The following is a 16,580-nucleotide window of genomic DNA, read 5'->3' as shown; positions in this document are numbered from 1 at the left end:
ACATCCAGTAATAATGCCAAACCAATGTCGCTGAAGAAATGTAGTAAACACGATATATTGCATCATATGTTAAAGCCCCCCACTCTCTCTCCATACCTTTACACAGCCCCAGCTCCAACCTAGTGGAGAGCTAACCTAAACCACCCATAGAATAGGGAGGAGGGATATTTTCATGATAAATCGTGGCTTTCTACAGCACAACAAAGGTTACTGGACTCCAGCAGCACCCCTGTGGAAGACAGAAGTGGTAGATTCCTTCCACCATTCAGGAGTGTGGAGAGAACTAAAGGTTAACTGGGGCTTTCTGAAAAGTTTAAATCCCCTCCCATCAACAACTCCCCCTGGAATGGTCTCACCCAGGGGTTCACATGACGTGTGTGTGCGTGTGTGTGTGTTTTTTCTTAGCAATATATAGGACCATGTGTAGATAGTCCAGGAGTTCTGTTGGATAGACAGTCAATTGGCAGCAACCCTCTCACTCTCTTTTTTCTCTCTCCCTGTACCTTCTCTCTCTCAAGAGAACGAGCTGGGATATAAAGCTCTCACTGGAAAGTTTCTCTCTGTTTTTTTAGTGGTTCTGAGCACCTGCCTGTGTCAAAATGAGTGACACTCTGCTGGATGATGGGTCCTTCATGTTCACTTCGGAGTCTGTTGGAGAGGGACATCCAGGTGAGTGTTCACCTGGCTGTATTCTACCTGCTCTTTACCTGCTCAATATCTTATCTCTCTATCTACCTGCTCTCTCTCTACCTGCTCTCTCTCTACCTGCTCTCTACCTGATCTCTACCTACCTGCTCTCTCTCTACCTGCTCTCTCTCTACCTGCTTTCTATCTACCTGCTCTCTCTCTTCCTGCTCTCTCTCTCTACCTGCTCTTTCTCTACATACTCTCTCTCTACCTGCGCTCTACCTGCTCTCTCTACCTGCTTCCCACCTACCTGCTCTCTCTACCTGCTCTCTATCTACCTGCTCTCTACCTGCTCTTTCTCTACCTGCTCTTTCTCTACCTGCTCTCTCTCTCTATCTGCTCTCTCTCTATCTGCTCTTTCTCTACCTGCTCTTTCTCTACCTGCTCTTTCTCTACCTGCTCTCTCTCTACCTGCTTTCTATCTACCTGCTCTTTCTCTACCTGCTCTTTCTCTACCTGCTCTCTACCTAATTGCTCTCTCTACCTGTTCTCTATCTACCTGCTCTCTACCTACCTGCTCTCTCTCTACCTGTTCTCTATCTACCTGCTCTCTATCTACCTGCTCTCTTTCTACCTGTTCTCTATCTATCTGCTCTCTATCTATCTGCTCTCTACCTACCTGTTCTCTACCTGATCTCTACCTACCTGTTCTCTTTCTACCTGCTCTCTACCTGTTCTCACTCTACCTGTTTTCTCTACCTGCTCTCTATCTACCTGCTCTCTACCTACCTGCACTCTATCTAATTGCTCTCTCTACCTGTTCTCTCTCTACCTGCTCTCTACCTACCTGCTCTCTACCTACCTGCTCTGTCTACCTAATCTCAACCTACCTGCAATCTACCTACCTGCTCTCTACCTACCTGCTCTCTATCTAATTTCTCTCTCTACCTGTTCTCTATCTACCTGCTCTCTACCTACCTGCTCTCTATCTAATTTCTCTCTCTACCTGTTCTCTATCTACCTGTTCTCTACCTACCTGTTCTCTCTACCTGCTCTCTACCTACCTGCTCTTTAACAGTACTCCCACTCTCTAGCTGTGGGCCACAGCAATAGCCTGTACCTATCATATGTAGTGTGAATAGTGACTCAATGTTGATGATGCACATTATACATTTGATGCATGGCCACAGTTTGACACAATCATGGTTCAAGTGTATATAGCACCAGGTCAATCAATCAAATCAGGTGGGTGCAATTCATTATCAGGTAGGACAAAAAAACAGCATTAGTCCGGGCCTCGTAGGGCAGCATCTGAATACCCTGGTATATAGTATGCTATACAACAGGTTGGTCTAATCCTGAATGCTGATTTGTTAAAACCGCATTCCAGCTGGCTAACGGTTAAAACCGTTACCAACGGCTAAATCGATGATGTTAAAATGCCTATTTACGCTGTTCCATCTGACTGCACAATCCACTGTCTCATCAGCCCAGCCAGGTATTTATAAACTTGATCTCTACTATAAAAAGCATCTAGACATTATCTCACATTTCTTTTAGAATAACATTTAGTTTTTAACAGCGGAGATTTGTATAAACCTTGCTGTCTGTCTCTCCGACATTTGCAACAATGTTTCGATCTCCTGCTGTGCCATAGTAATGAACGTGTCGTGAGTCGGGACAAGACAGACAGGCAGGCAACGCCTCTCAGCTGGTCAAAATCATGTATCAGCCGGCATCATTTTTATGGAGATATATAAAAAGGTCTAACTGAAAAAAGGTCAAATTAAACTCTGCTAATTTGCAGTCTTTCCAGCTTCCGTTTGAAGTGATTGTGTTAGATGTGTTATTGGCTAGCTCCTCTGAACGACAGTGTGTCCTGATGAGAGAGCACATGTTCTATGCCAGGTGAAATCACGCCTCATTAGCTCATTGTTATGGATGTATCCAAATAAATGTCTCTAGAAAACAGATTAAACAAATGCAAATGCAGCTACTTTGTTGTTATTCTGGCTTCACTGTTTGATGTAACTGTAAGTTAGTCGTAGCTGGCTAGCTAGCAAGGGATACGAACGTTGCCAGTATGCCAATGGAACATTTAGAAAGAATGACTGGGTTGCGTCCATAGATACTGAACAAAAAGACTGAATGACTGGGTTGCGTCCATAGATACTGAACAAAAAGACTGAATGACTGGGTTGCGTCCATAGATACAGAACAAAAAGACTGAATGACTGGGTTGCGTCCATAGATACTGAACAAAAAGACTGAATGACTGGGTTGCGTCGATAGATACTGAACAAAAAGACTGAATGACTGGGTTGCGTCCATAGATACAGAACAAAAAGACTGAATGACTGGGTTGCGTCCATAGATACTGAACAAAAAGACTGAATGACTGGGTTGCGTCCATAGATACTGAACAAAAAGACTGAATGACTGGGTTGCGTCCATAGATACAGAACAAAAAGACTGAATGACTGGGTTGCGTCCATAGATACTGAACAAAAAGACTGAATGACTGGGTTGCGTCGATAGATACTGAACAAAAAGACTGAATGACTGGGTTGCGTCCATAGATACTGAACAAAAAGACTGAATGACTGGGTTGCGTCCATAGATACTGAACAAAAAGACTGAATGACTGGGTTGCGTCCATAGATACAGAACAAAAAGACTGAACGACTGGGTTGCGTCCATAGATACAGATCAAAATGACTGAACAACTGGGTCGCGTTTCTAGCAACCGAACCAATAGAGTGAACGACCAGCCGGCTTGGGTAGCAACCCCAGATTTGTGTCGGGACTATATCTTGTGGAAGAATAAAATAGTATGAATAAATTAATCAAAATATATATTTTTTTATGAAAATATGTCAATCATTATTTCAATATGTTGGTAACCCGTTGTATAAAAGTGATAATGCCCTGGAAGCCGGTGTCTGGAGGATATATTGGCAAGTAGGAAGTTACAGCTGTTAATCTGTCTGTGTTCCTTGAACAGACACTAACACATTTACTATGGGAGCATATGGATGGTATTCCATTGATAGACTACCCCATTGACATGTGGCAGGCTCTCATCATTACCACTCTCTCCACCTCGCCCCTCTCTCTCTCTCTTTCTCACTCTGTCTCTCTCTCTCTCTCTCTCTCTCTCTCTCTCTCTCTCTCTCTCTGTCTGTCTGTCTGTCTGTCTGTCTGTCTGTCTGTCTGTCTGTCTGTCTGTCTGTCTGTCTGTCTGTCTGTGTCTCTGTCTGTCTGTCTGTCTGTCTGTCTGTCTGTCTGTCTGTCTGTCTCTCTCTCTGTCTCTGTCTCTGTCTCTGTCTCTGTCTCTGTCTCTGTCTCTGTCTCTGTCTCTGTCTCTCTCGCTCTCTCTCTCTTTCTGTCTCAGTCTCTCCACCCTCTCTCTCTCTCTCTCTCTGTTTCTCCCCCCCCTCTCTCTATCTGTCTCTATCTGTCTCTCTCTTTCTCTCTGAGGGGGATGTTGAGTAGAGGTCTGATGTAGAGTTGTATGGCTGAGAGAGCGGGGGAGAGAGAGTGACGTGTGTGTGTGTATGTGTGTGTGTACAATGTTACTGTTTGATTTGGCTGTTATTGTAACGTGTGCATTCTGATACAGCAACCAACCGGTCTGATGTCTCATACACCCTGTCCCCTCCAACCAGGTTAAATTCACATCCAATCAGAAGTGCTCAAACCTATTCTGCCCTCTTTGGGCTAGATTTGTTCTCTTTGTCCCTTCCTAGAAATGAGCCACATTATTTGTCTTGGCAGTACATCTCTCCTCACACACACATGGATGCCCAACACAAAATGCACAGTCATCCATTGGTGTAAAGTACTTAAGTAAAAATACTTTACTATATTATTTATATTTTTTCCAAATGTTACTTTTACTTCACTACATTCCTAGGGAAAATAATGTACTTTTTACTCCATACATTTTCCCTGACACCCAAAAGTACTTGTTACATTTTGACAGGAAATTGGTCCAATTTACACACTTTTATCAAAATAACATCCCTGGTCATCTCTACTGCCTCTGCTCAGGCAGACTCATTAAACACAAATGCTTTGTTTGTAAATTATGTCTGAGTGTTGGAGCGTGCCCCTGGCTCTCCGTAAATACTCTAAAAAAATAAAATTGTGCCGTCTGGTTTTCTTAATATAAGGATTTTGAAATGATTTATACTTTTACTTTTGATACTTAAGTATATTTTAGCGATTCCATTTACTTTCGATAATTAAGTATGTTTTAAACTAAATACTTTTAGACTTTTACTCAAGTAGTATTTTACTGGGTGACTTTCACTTTTACTTGAGTCATTTTCTATTAAGGTATCTTTACTTTTACTCAAGTATGACAATTGAACACTTTTTCCACCACTGCAGTCACACCAGGAGAACAATGTCACACCACTGAAGCCAAACCATGAGATAAGAAAACACCAGGCCAAGTGGAGGACAAATACAAAAGACAAATCTGTCTTTCGGATGGGACGTTAAACGGGTGTCCTGACCCTCTGAGGTCATTAAAGATACCATGGCACTTATCGTAAGTGTAGGGGTGTTAACCCCGGTGTCCTGGCTAAATTCCCAATCTGGCCCTCAAACCATCACGGTCACCTAATAATCCCCAGTTTACAATTGGCTCATTCATCCCCCTCCTCTCCCTGTAACTATTCCCCAAGTCGTTGCTGTAAATGAGAACATGTTCTCAGTCAACTTACCTGGTAAAATAACGGATAAATAAATAAATACAAATGAAATTGTTAGGGATGTTGCCACAACAACAAAGTATAGGCCTATACTTCATTTGTATATCTCTGTGTCCTCGAAAGCCTGTTTAATTTCTTAAAGCTAGAATCCTTAGTTGCTATATCCATTTTGGACTTAAATTGATTCTTGAAGAATATAACGTATAAATGCCTCATGAGCTTTGTAAATAACAAACATTGTACAGCCTCAAAACATTGTTAAAACTAAAATGTTTATATAACTGATGGTCAGTCCTCTGTCTATGAATTTGCGTGGTTACATTTCACCAGGCGTCTCTCTCTCTCTCTCTCTTTCTTCTCTCTCTTCTCTCTCTTCTCTCTCTCTTCTCTCTCTTCTCTCTCTTCTCTCTCTCTCTCTCTCTCTCTCTCTCTCTCTTTCTTCTCTCTCTTCTCTCTCTCTCTCTCTCTCGGAAAGCAACCAGGTTCTCTGCTACAGTGTATCGTTGGCTTGACCTTGCAGACAGGCTGGGCTTTTCCCACACATAGTGGAAACTGGTTAGGCCTCCTTCCTCCCACAGTGGAAGAGATAGCAGAGCTACGATATTTGTCCACTGGGTACATGGTTGCTTGTTGGCCGAAGCAGACACAACTGACGCCCATATGTCTTTCCAAGCTATTGTTCCAATGTCCAACTGTTCCACTGATAATCAACATCGTATGTACCATTAAAAATTGAATGTTGGTGTTGATGTAAGCCATGCTACGCGTTGCTTCAGAGTGGTCAGACAGAGAGGGAGAGAAGATGAATGCAGGGGACTGTGGCATTGTTCTACCGCTGCTGTGCAGTGACACTGTGACCGTTTGAAAACCCCCTGGGAACTGGAATGAGATCCCAAACATTCCCAACACTTTCCCCACTAGATCTTTAATATTAATTTGATCACTCTGTTGTCGCAGATCATTTTCCTGAGCAGAAGGAAATGCAAATTGTAGTGTATTCAAGATTTAAAAAGGCTTCTATAGTTTGTAATTTCCACTTTAAAATGCCAGACTTGATTTGCCCTGATGAAAAATGTATCAACCCATACAAAAATGTTCATGAATTATAATTATTCACGTCTCCTGTTGCTGCAGGATTATTTTTCTGCTGTGAGAGGCAAGGTCAAATCTGTACAGTGCAAACTGGACTTCATCTTGAAGGAATAACGTACTGTAAATCAATGGTACATAATACATTTAGCCAGTTACAATTTGACTCAATCCTTCATGCAGCACACTGCATAAGCCTGCATTCAGACAGAACTGTTGGACTGTGTGTGGTGGGGAAAACATTGGTTGTGAAAATTGCTGCTCTTTTGTACTCTGGGATTATCCCAGCAAAAGGAATGTGTCACTTTTTAAAAGTTTCACAAGTTCAATGGGTACAATCCTGTTCATGAGGAAATTATTAATTCGCATCACGCTCAAAAACACTTTGTTTCAGTGTGCTTATGATTCAAGCCATGTGCTGGGTGGTGGGCCTCTCTCATTAATTTACTCTTGTCCTCTTTCTATCCTTTCTTCTTCTCCAGACAAGATCTGTGATCAGATCAGTGATGCTGTCCTGGATGCTCACCTGAAGCAGGACCCAAATGCCAAGGTCGCCTGTGGTGAGTGAGGGTGGAGGGACACATTTAAATGAAACACAGAATAACAAGATGTTTCGTGAGTGAGGGCCGCACACATTTGAATGTAACATACAGAATACAATGTTGATTGGGTTGGGGGACATATTTAAATGAAACACAGAATACAAGGTTGCTTGTGGTAAATTAGAGGGAAGGGGACACATTTAAGTGAAACACACAGAGCAACAAACAATAGCAACGTTCCAAAAGCCTTTCACCTTTTATTCCTACTGAGTTCTGTCTGAAGCACTTCTTTCTACTTTGTTTCAACTCAAACCCTTTTATATTCTCTAACACAACTTCTTCACTTCCAAGAAATAAACTATTACAACAGTTGGGACACAACACATAAGAAACCCACTGACCCCATATTGGGATGTTGACCTAATGACACAAGTGTACATTCTACACTATGAACTCAAAAAAATAAATGGTTGTTATTGATCCCTAGTTAAATTTTGAAATGCCTTACGAATCAATGACACACAACTTGTGACACACTTACATAGAATACCACTGATCTGAAGATATGAAGTGTCCTAGGTTGTTATAACACAGTTCTTAAGTGGTAATGCTTATCTTCACCCTGGGTAGAGACGGTTTGTAAGACTGGCATGGTGCTGCTGTGTGGAGAGATCACGTCCCGGGCCAATGTAGACTACCAGAAGGTTGTCAGAGACACCATACAACACATCGGTTACGACAACTCAGACAAAGGTGAGAAACAGGATTCTGTTGTATCAAACAGGTATGTTTTCTACTGAAACAGATTGGTCTATATCCATACTGTAGTGTAGGAAGCACAATCCAGGGAATCGGGAACATAGAGGGGTAATAATAATGACTCTCTCTTTCTCTCGCTCTTTCACTTTCTCTCTCTCTCACTCTTCCTTTCTCCCTCCTCTCGCTCTCCCCAGGTTTTGACTATAAGACGTGTAATGTGTTGGTGGCTCTGGAGCAGCAGAGTCCAGACATCGCTCAGGGTGTCCACATCGACAGGAAAGAGGAAGACATGGGAGCTGGAGACCAGGGTCTGATGTTTGGCTACGCTACTGACGAGACAGAGGAGTGCATGCCTCTCACCATCGTCCTGGCTCACAGACTCAATTCCAAGATGGCTGAACTCAGACGCAACGGAACCATCCCCTGGCTCCGCCCCGACTCTAAAACACAAGTGAGACTACTATTCTCTCTCTGAGGGGGATATGTGAGGAGAGAAGTGGTATAGGGTTGTATACAGGCTTCTCATAGCAGAGAAAGAGAGAAAGGGAAAAGAGAAAAGGGGAGAGAAGTAAGGAAGAGAGAGAAAGAAAAGTGAGAGGTTGCCACTAGGAAGTTGTTACCATGAGACCATTTGTCTAGTCTGTTTATACCACTGAGTGGGAATGAGTTGACCCCTAACCCCATGTAGTAAGACTAGTCTGGAGTAGAAGAGACCGGCTGTGCTCTCGTAAATCACAACAAAGGGTCGTTATGATCTCTAACCCCCTAGTTCCTACCTCTCCTCCTAGTTCCTACCTCTCCTCCTAGTTCCTACCTCTCCTCCTAGTTCCTACCTCTCCTCCTAGTTCCTACCTCTCCTCCTAGTTCCTACCTCTCCTCCTAGTTCCTACCTCTCCTCCTAGTTCCTACCTCTCCTCCTAGTTCCTACCTCTCCTCCTAGTTCCTACCTCTCCTCCTAGTTCCTACCTCTCCTCCTAGTTCCTACCTCTCCTCCTAGTTCCTACCTCTCCTCCTCGTTCCTACCTCTCCTCCTAGTTCCTACCTCTCCTCCTAGTTCCTACCTCTCCTCCTAGTTCCTACCTCTCCTCCTAGTTCCTACCTCTCCTCCTAGTTCCTAACTCTCCTCCTAGTTCCTAACTCTCCTCCTAGTTCCTACCTCTCCTCCTAGTTCCTACCTCTCCTCCTAGTTCCTACCTCTCCTCCTAGTTCCTACCTCTCCTCCTAGTTCCTACCTCTCCTCCTAGTTCCTACCTCTCCTCCTAGTTCCTACCTCTCCTCCTAGTTCCTACCTCTCCCCCTAGTTCCTACCTCTCCCCCTCGTTCCTACCTCTCCTCCTCGTTCCTACCTCTCCTCCTAGTTCCTACCTCTCCTCCTAGTTCCTACCTCTCCTCCTAGTTCCTACCTCTCCTCCTAGTTCCTACCTCTCCTCCTCGTTCCTACCTCTCCTCCTAGTTCCTACCTCTCCTCCTAGTTCCTACCTCTCCTCCTCGTTCCTACCTCTCCTCCTAGTTCCTACCTCTCCTCCTAGTTCCTACCTCTCCTCCTAGTTCCTACCTCTCCTCCTAGTTCCTACCTCTCCTCCTAGTTCCTACCTCTCCTCCTAGTTCCTACCTCTCCTCCTCGTTCCTACCTCTCCTCCTAGTTCCTACCTCTCCTCCTAGTTCCTACCTCTCCTCCTAGTTCCTACCTCTCCTCCTAGTTCCTAACTCTCCTCCTAGTTCCTACCTCTCCTCCTAGTTCCTACCTCTCCTCCTAGTTCCTACCTCTCCTCCTAGTTCCTACCTCTCCTCCTAGTTCCTACCTCTCCTCCTAGTTCCTACCTCTCCTCCTAGTTCCTACCTCTCCTCCTAGTTCCTACCTCTCCCCCTAGTTCCTACCTCTCCCCCTAGTTCCTACCTCTCCTCCTCATTCCTAACTCTCCTCCTCATTCCTAACTCTCCCCCTAGTTCCTACCTCTCCCCCTAGTTCCTACCTCTCCTCCTAGTTCCTACCTCTCCTCCTAGTTCCTACCTCTCCTCCTAGTTCCTACCTCTCCCCCTAGTTCCTACCTCTCCTCCTAGTTCCTACCTCTCCCCCTAGTTCCTACCTCTCCCCCTAGTTCCTACCCCTCCCCCTAGTTCCTACCTCTCCTCCTAGTTCCTACCTCTCCTCCTAGTTCCTACCTCTCCTCCTAGTTCCTACCTCTCCCCCTAGTTCCTACCTCTCCTCCTAGTTCCTACCTCTCCTCCTAGTTCCTACCTCTCCCCCTGGTTCCTACCTCTCCTCCTAGTTCCTACCTCTCCCCCTAGTTCCTACCTCTCCCCCTAGTTCCTACCTCTCCCCCTAGTTCCTACCTCTCCTCCTAGTTCCTACCTCTCCTCCTAGTTCCTACCTCTCCCCCTAGTTCCTACCTCTCCTCCTAGTTCCTACCTCTCCCCCTAGTTCCTACCTCTCCTCCTAGTTCCTATCTCTCCTCCTAGTTCCTACCTCTCCTCCTAGTTCCTACCTCTCCTCCTAGTTCCTACCTCTCCTCCTAGTTCCTACCTCTCTTCCTCGTTCCTACCTCTCCCCCTAGTTCCTACCTCTCCTCCTAGTTCCTACCTCTCCTCCTAGTTCCTACCTCTCTTCCTCGTTCCTACCTCTCCTCCTAGTTCCTACCTCTCTTCCTCGTTCCTACCTCTCCCCCTAGTTCCTACCTCTCCTCCTAGTTCCTACCTCTCCTCCTAGTTCCTACCTCTCTTCCTCGTTCCTACCTCTCCCCCTAGTTCCTACCTCTCCTCCTAGTTCCTACCTCTCCCCCTAGTTCCTACCTCTCCTCCTAGTTCCTACCTCTCCCCCTAGTTCCTACCTCTCCCCCTAGTTCCTACCTCTCCTCCTAGTTCCTACCTCTCCTCCTCGTTCCTACCTCTCTTCCTCGTTCCTACCTCTCCCCCTAGTTCCTACCTCTCCTCCTAGTTCCTACCTCTCCTCCTCGTTCCTACCTCTCCTCCTCGTTCCTACCTCTCCTCCTCATTCCTACCTCTCCCCCTAGTTCCTACCTCTCCTCCTCATTCCTACCTCTCCTCCTAGTTCCTACCTCTCTTCCTAGTTCCTACCTCTCCCCCTAGTTCCTACCTCTCTTCCTAGTTCCTACCTCTCCTCCTAGTTCCTACCTCTCCTCCTAGTTCCTACCTCTCCTCCTAGTTCCTACCTCTCTTCCTAGTTCCTACCTCTCTTCCTAGTTCCTACCTCTCTTCCTAGTTCCTACCTCTCCTCCTAGTTCCTACCTCTCTTCCTAGTTCCTACCTCTCTTCCTAGTTCCTACCTCTCTTCCTAGTTCCTACCTCTCTTCCTAGTTCCTACCTCTCCTCCTAGTTCCTACCTCTCTTCCTAGTTCCTACCTCTCCCCCTAGTTCCTACCTCTCCTCCTAGTTCCTACCTCTCCTCCTAGTTCCTACCTCTCCTCCTAGTTCCTACCTCTCTTCCTAGTTCCTACCTCTCCTCCTTCCTACCTCTCCTCCTAGTTCCTACCTCTCCTCCTAGTTCCTACCTCTCCTCCTAGTTCCTACCTCTCTTCCTCGTTCCTACCTCTCCTCCTTCCTACCTCTCCTCCTAGTTCCTACCTCCCCTCCTCGTTCCTACCTCTCCTCCTAGTTCCTACCTCTCCTCCTAGTTCCTACCTCTCTTCCTCGTTCCTACCTCTCCTCCTAGTTCCTACCTCTCCTCCTAGTTCCTACCTCTCCTCCTAGTTCCTACCTCTCCCCCTAGTTCCTACCTCTCCTCCTCATTCCTAACTCTCCTCCTAGTTCCTACCTCTCCTCCTAGTTCCTACCTCTCCTCCTAGTTCCTACCTCTCCTCCTAGTTCCTACCTCTCCTCCTAGTTCCTACCTCTCTTCCTCGTTCCTACCTCTCCTCCTTCCTACCTCTCCTCCTAGTTCCTACCTCTCTTCCTCGTTCCTACCTCTCCTCCTAGTTCCTACCTCTCCTCCTAGTTCCTACCTCTCCTCCTAGTTCCTACCTCTCTTCCTCGTTCCTACCTCTCCTCCTAGTTCCTACCTCTCCTCCTAGTTCCTACCTCTCCTCCTAGTTCCTACCTCTCCTCCTAGTTCCTACCTCTCCCCCTAGTTCCTACCTCTCCTCCTCATTCCTAACTCTCCTCCTAGTTCCTACCTCTCCTCCTAGTTCCTACCTCTCCTCCTAGTTCCTACCTCTCCTCCTAGTTCCTACCTCTCCTCCTAGTTCCTACCTCTCCTCCTCGTTCCTACCTCTCTTCCTCCTTCCTACCTCTCCTCCTCGTTCCTACCTCTCCTCCTAGTTCCTACCTCTCCTCCTAGTTCCTACCTCTCTTCCTCGTTCCTACCTCTTCTCCTAGTTCCTACCTCTCCTCCTAGTTCCTACCTCTCCTCCTCGTTCCTACCTCTCCTCCTCGTTCCTACCTCTCCTCCTAGTTCCTACCTCTCCCCCTAGTTCCTACCTCTCTTCCTCGTTCCTACCTCTCCTCCTCGTTCCTACCTCTCCTCCTCGTTCCTACCTCTCCTCCTCATTCCTACCTCTCCTCCTCATTCCTACCTCTCCCCCTAGTTCCTACCTCTCCTCCTCATTCCTAACTCTCCTCCTAGTTCCTACCTCTCCTCCTTGTTCCTATCTCTCCTCCTCGTTCCTACCTCTCCTCCTCGTTCCTACCTCTCCTCCTAGTTCCTACCTCTCCTCCTCATTCCTACCTCTCCTCCTCATTCCTACCTCTCCCCCTAGTTCCTACCTCTCCTCCTAGTTCCTACCTCTCCTCCTAGTTCCTACCTCTCTTCCTCGTTCCTACCTCACCTCCTTGTTCCTACCTCTCTTCCTCGTTCCTACCTCTCCTCCTCGTTCCTACCTCTCCTCCTCGTTCCTACCTCTCCTCCTCATTCCTACCTCTCCTCCTCATTCCTACCTCTCCCCCTAGTTCCTACCTCTCCTCCTCATTCCTAACTCTCCTCCTAGTTCCTACCTCTCCTCCTTGTTCCTATCTCTCCTCCTCGTTCCTACCTCTCCTCCTCGTTCCTACCTCTCCTCCTAGTTCCTACCTCTCCTCCTAGTTCCTACCTCTCCTCCTCATTCCTACCTCTCCCCCTAGTTCCTACCTCTCCTCCTCATTCCTACCTCTCCTCCTTGTTCCTATCTCTCCTCCTCGTTCCTACCTCTCCTCCTCGTTCCTACCTCTCCTCCTAGTTCCTACCTCTCCTCCTAGTTCCTACCTCTCCTCCTCATTCCTACCTCTCCCCCTAGTTCCTACCTCTCCTCCTCATTCCTAACTCTCCTCCTCGTTCCTACCTCTCCTCCTCGTTCCTACCTCTCCTCCTCATTCCTACCTCTCCCCCTAGTTCCTACCTCTCCTCCTCATTCCTAACTCTCCTCCTAGTTCCTACCTCTCCTCCTAGTTCCTACCTCTCCTCCTTGTTCCTATCTCTCCTCCTCGTTCCTACCTCTCCTCCTCGTTCCTACCTCTCCTCCTAGTTCCTACCTCTCCTCCTAGTTCCTACCTCTCCTCCTCATTCCTACCTCTCCCCCTAGTTCCTACCTCTCCTCCTCATTCCTAACTCTCCTCCTAGTTCCTACCTCTCCTCCTAGTTCCTACCTCTCCTCCTCGTTCCTACCTCTCCTCCTAGTTCCTACCTCTCCTCCTAGTTCCTACCTCTCCTCCTCGTTCCTACCTCTCCTCCTAGTTCCTACCTCTCCTCCTAGTTCCTACCTCTCCTCCTCATTCCTACCTCTCCCCCTAGTTCCTACCTCTCCTCCTCATTCCTAACTCTCCTCCTCATTCCTAACTCTCCTCCTAGTTCCTACCTCTCCTCCTAGTTCCTACATCTTCTCCTAGTTCCTACCTCTCCTCCTAGTTCCTACCTCTTCTCCTAGTTCCTACTTCTTCTCCTAGTTCCTACCTTTTCTTCTAGTTCCTACCTCTTCTCCTCGCACCTACTGCCTTCAACATTCACAGATCTGAAAGGACTGGATAGGTGTCAGTAATGTGGTGGAAGCTCCACTGAGTTTGCCCTACACTACATGTCTTATGTTCAAGTTGGGAGAAGGGGCAAGGAGCTGAAATGAAACAGACCAACATCCAATGGATTCCTTCCTCAGGCAGCTGTAACCTAATGGGCAATTCTCGAGTTCCTGAGATTCCTATGAGCGGGAAGTGAAGAGGGAAGGGTCTCCAGTTTAAGGGGTATTTTTGAGGGGGGCTGGAAGAGGACTGGCCCAAAATAGGACCTTGTGAGAGGGGTTACACTCAGGTATTTGGGGGTGGGGGGTCTGAGTTGAACTCCAAATGTCGTAAATTGTCATTTTTGAGGTGATCAATTTCCTCTTGGGTGAGCTCCAATTGATTGGTTGATAAAGCTATTAAAATATATATATAAAATCCATTCACGACTGAAGTTCAGTTCACCAAGGCCCTCAGAAAACTTTATTGATATCCAAAAACATTGACAGTATCTTGCCTTCAGGACTGAGAAACACAAAAACAAACCCACAGCAGAACATCCCTCATCCCTCTCTCCTCTCCTCCCTCAGGTGACAGTACACTATGAGCAGGAGCACGGGGCAGTGATCCCTATAAGGGTCCACACCGTGGTCATCTCTGTTCAACACGATGACTTCATAGGCCTGGAGGAACAGAAGGAGGTGCTCAAGGAGAAGGTATGTGGTAGATGCTACTGCTAGGAAGATGATTTCAGTACTCGGCCAACGTATCTGTATGTGTGGCTCTGGTGGTAAACGCAATGTAAAGCACTTTGATGCTGAGTGAAAGGCTTCATACAGACACAATCTATTATGCCCCTCCCACCAGGTGATCAAGGTAGTGGTTCCGGCTAAGTACCTGGATGATAAGACCATCTACCATCTTCAGCCCAGTGGACGCTTCGTCATCGGAGGACCCCAGGTGAATTTCAGAACCTAAACGGGTGCAATCACACACGTGAACAAACACAAGTTTACTCACATCACCTTCACACACACATCTCTTATTCTTTAAAGACCAAAGGGTATTATTCAAGATCAGATCTTAAAGCAACCATAATATCAACCCCCTCTTCCTCCTCTGCCAGGGTGATGCTGGAGTGACGGGTAGGAAGATCATCGTTGATACGTACGGAGGCTGGGGGGCCCACGGTGGGGGAGCTTTCTCTGGTAAAGACTTCTCCAAGGTGGACCGCTCGGCTGCCTATGCTGCCCGCTGGGTGGCCAAGTCCCTGGTCAAGGCCAAACTGTGCAGGAGGGTGCTGGTTCAGGTGAGGTCTCATCATAGTTCTCTAGGTTCTCCACTTTATGGGTTCTCCTCCTCAATATAATACCAACCAAATACATTAGTTCTCCTGACAGAACTGACATCAGCTAATTCCTTTTTACTTTATATTGTCATTATTGTCACTAACGCTGTAGATTTTATCAGTGGTTTGTGTTAAGTCTCAAATGTTGACATTAGCATTGAGAGAATTCGGTGTGTGTGTGACTGTAGGTATCCTACGCTATCGGAGTGGCTCACCCTCTGTCCATCTCCGTGTTCACCTACGGCTCGTCACAAAAGTCCGAGAGAGAGCTGCTTCAGATCGTAAACAAGAACTTTGACCTACGACCTGGTGTCATTGTCCGGTAAACACCTTACCTCTGCAGTCACTCCAGCTTGTCATCAAAGGAAAACTGTTGTTTGTAACATGTAGTTGTAGATCATCGCACACATCACTATTAACCATAGAGGTCTATATCAGCTTGAAGGTCATATTATTAGCTCAATTACGGAACCCATCTTGAGAGCTGCAAACACCTCTAATGTTTTAGTTCACTCAGTTCAAGTTGGTCATGCTTATCATGTCATTGACAGATTTGTGTGGACATTTAAGTTACACAAGCAGTGGTAGTGAACATTTGTGTAGCAACTGATGTTACAGGTGTCTTTCCCACCTCTGATATGTGTTTTATCTCTCTCGCCACAGGGAACTGAACCTGAAGAGGCCAATCTACCAGAAGACAGCGTGCTACGGCCACTTTGGCCGGAGTGAGTTTACCTGGGAAGTCCCCAAGGAGCTCAACTACTAAACATCTCCCCCTGGTGGTCAAGTATATAACAAACTCTTAAACACCCCCGTGGTCAAATATATAACAAGCTCTTAAACATCAAGTATATAACGATCCCTCCCAGAGATAGAAAACAGGCCCCCTCTACAGGCTACAACCACAAATGGTTCTGCTTTTTCATTGGCTAGTGTTGAGGTTAAGGTTTAGGATTAGGGTGAAGGGATATGTTTTTGGTTAGTGCTAAACAATCATTTATGTGATTGTAGCCCATAGAGGGGTTTGTTTGTTAATGCTTCTTATCTTGAATAAGAGGGATGCAACTTATAGAGGGGAATCTCTATTCTCCCTCCCTCCCTCCCTCTCTCCTCCATCTCTTTTTCTATCACATCAAACATTTCAGTCAAGAGAGAGGATGAACTCACTGTGATTTTAATCAGACAATCCACACATTTTCATTCAGATAAAAGGTGTCCTTTGTATAGTGTCTCACTTATGTGCCTTAGTATCAAAACAATGACATGTTAGAAGTATTACATGTGCAGAAGTATTTATTCACACTCACTCTGGACAAATAGTGATTCCATTGTCACTTCTGCTATTAAACAAAGAAACAAAGAAACAAATACAATTAATAAATAAAGATAAATATTTAATATATATATATATATAAAGCAGAGCATTTAGCCTCAAAACTGTGAATTAGTGATGTGTGGTTGGACTCATAACCAGCAGTCGGATTTAGGGGCATGAAATACAGTATTGTGTGGATGAAGGGCGGGTGAGTGGCGGGCAGGTTGAATAATGAGAAAACAGTGCATTAAAATTCATAA

The 16,580-nt window shown here is 46.2% G+C and overlaps 1 protein-coding gene across 1 annotated transcript; it reads left to right on the top strand.

Annotated features, from left to right (window-relative positions):
* Positions 1-242: 242 nt before the first annotated feature.
* Positions 243-16,109, top strand: LOC139413331 (S-adenosylmethionine synthase). The gene is made up of 9 exons (XM_071160563.1): positions 243-669; positions 6,920-6,997; positions 7,610-7,732; positions 7,933-8,189; positions 14,248-14,373; positions 14,525-14,617; positions 14,784-14,966; positions 15,194-15,327; positions 15,669-16,109. Exons 1-9 carry the CDS (start codon positions 600-602, stop codon positions 15,769-15,771), a joined length of 1,167 nt encoding a protein of 388 aa, XP_071016664.1. The 5' UTR covers positions 243-599; the 3' UTR covers positions 15,772-16,109.
* Positions 16,110-16,580: the final 471 nt, after the last annotated feature.

This window comes from Oncorhynchus clarkii, chromosome 1, assembly GCF_045791955.1.
Source record: "Oncorhynchus clarkii lewisi isolate Uvic-CL-2024 chromosome 1, UVic_Ocla_1.0, whole genome shotgun sequence".
NCBI classification, from domain to species: Eukaryota; Metazoa; Chordata; class Actinopteri; order Salmoniformes; family Salmonidae; genus Oncorhynchus; species Oncorhynchus clarkii.
This window is presented reverse-complemented; position numbering and strand designations above follow the sequence as displayed.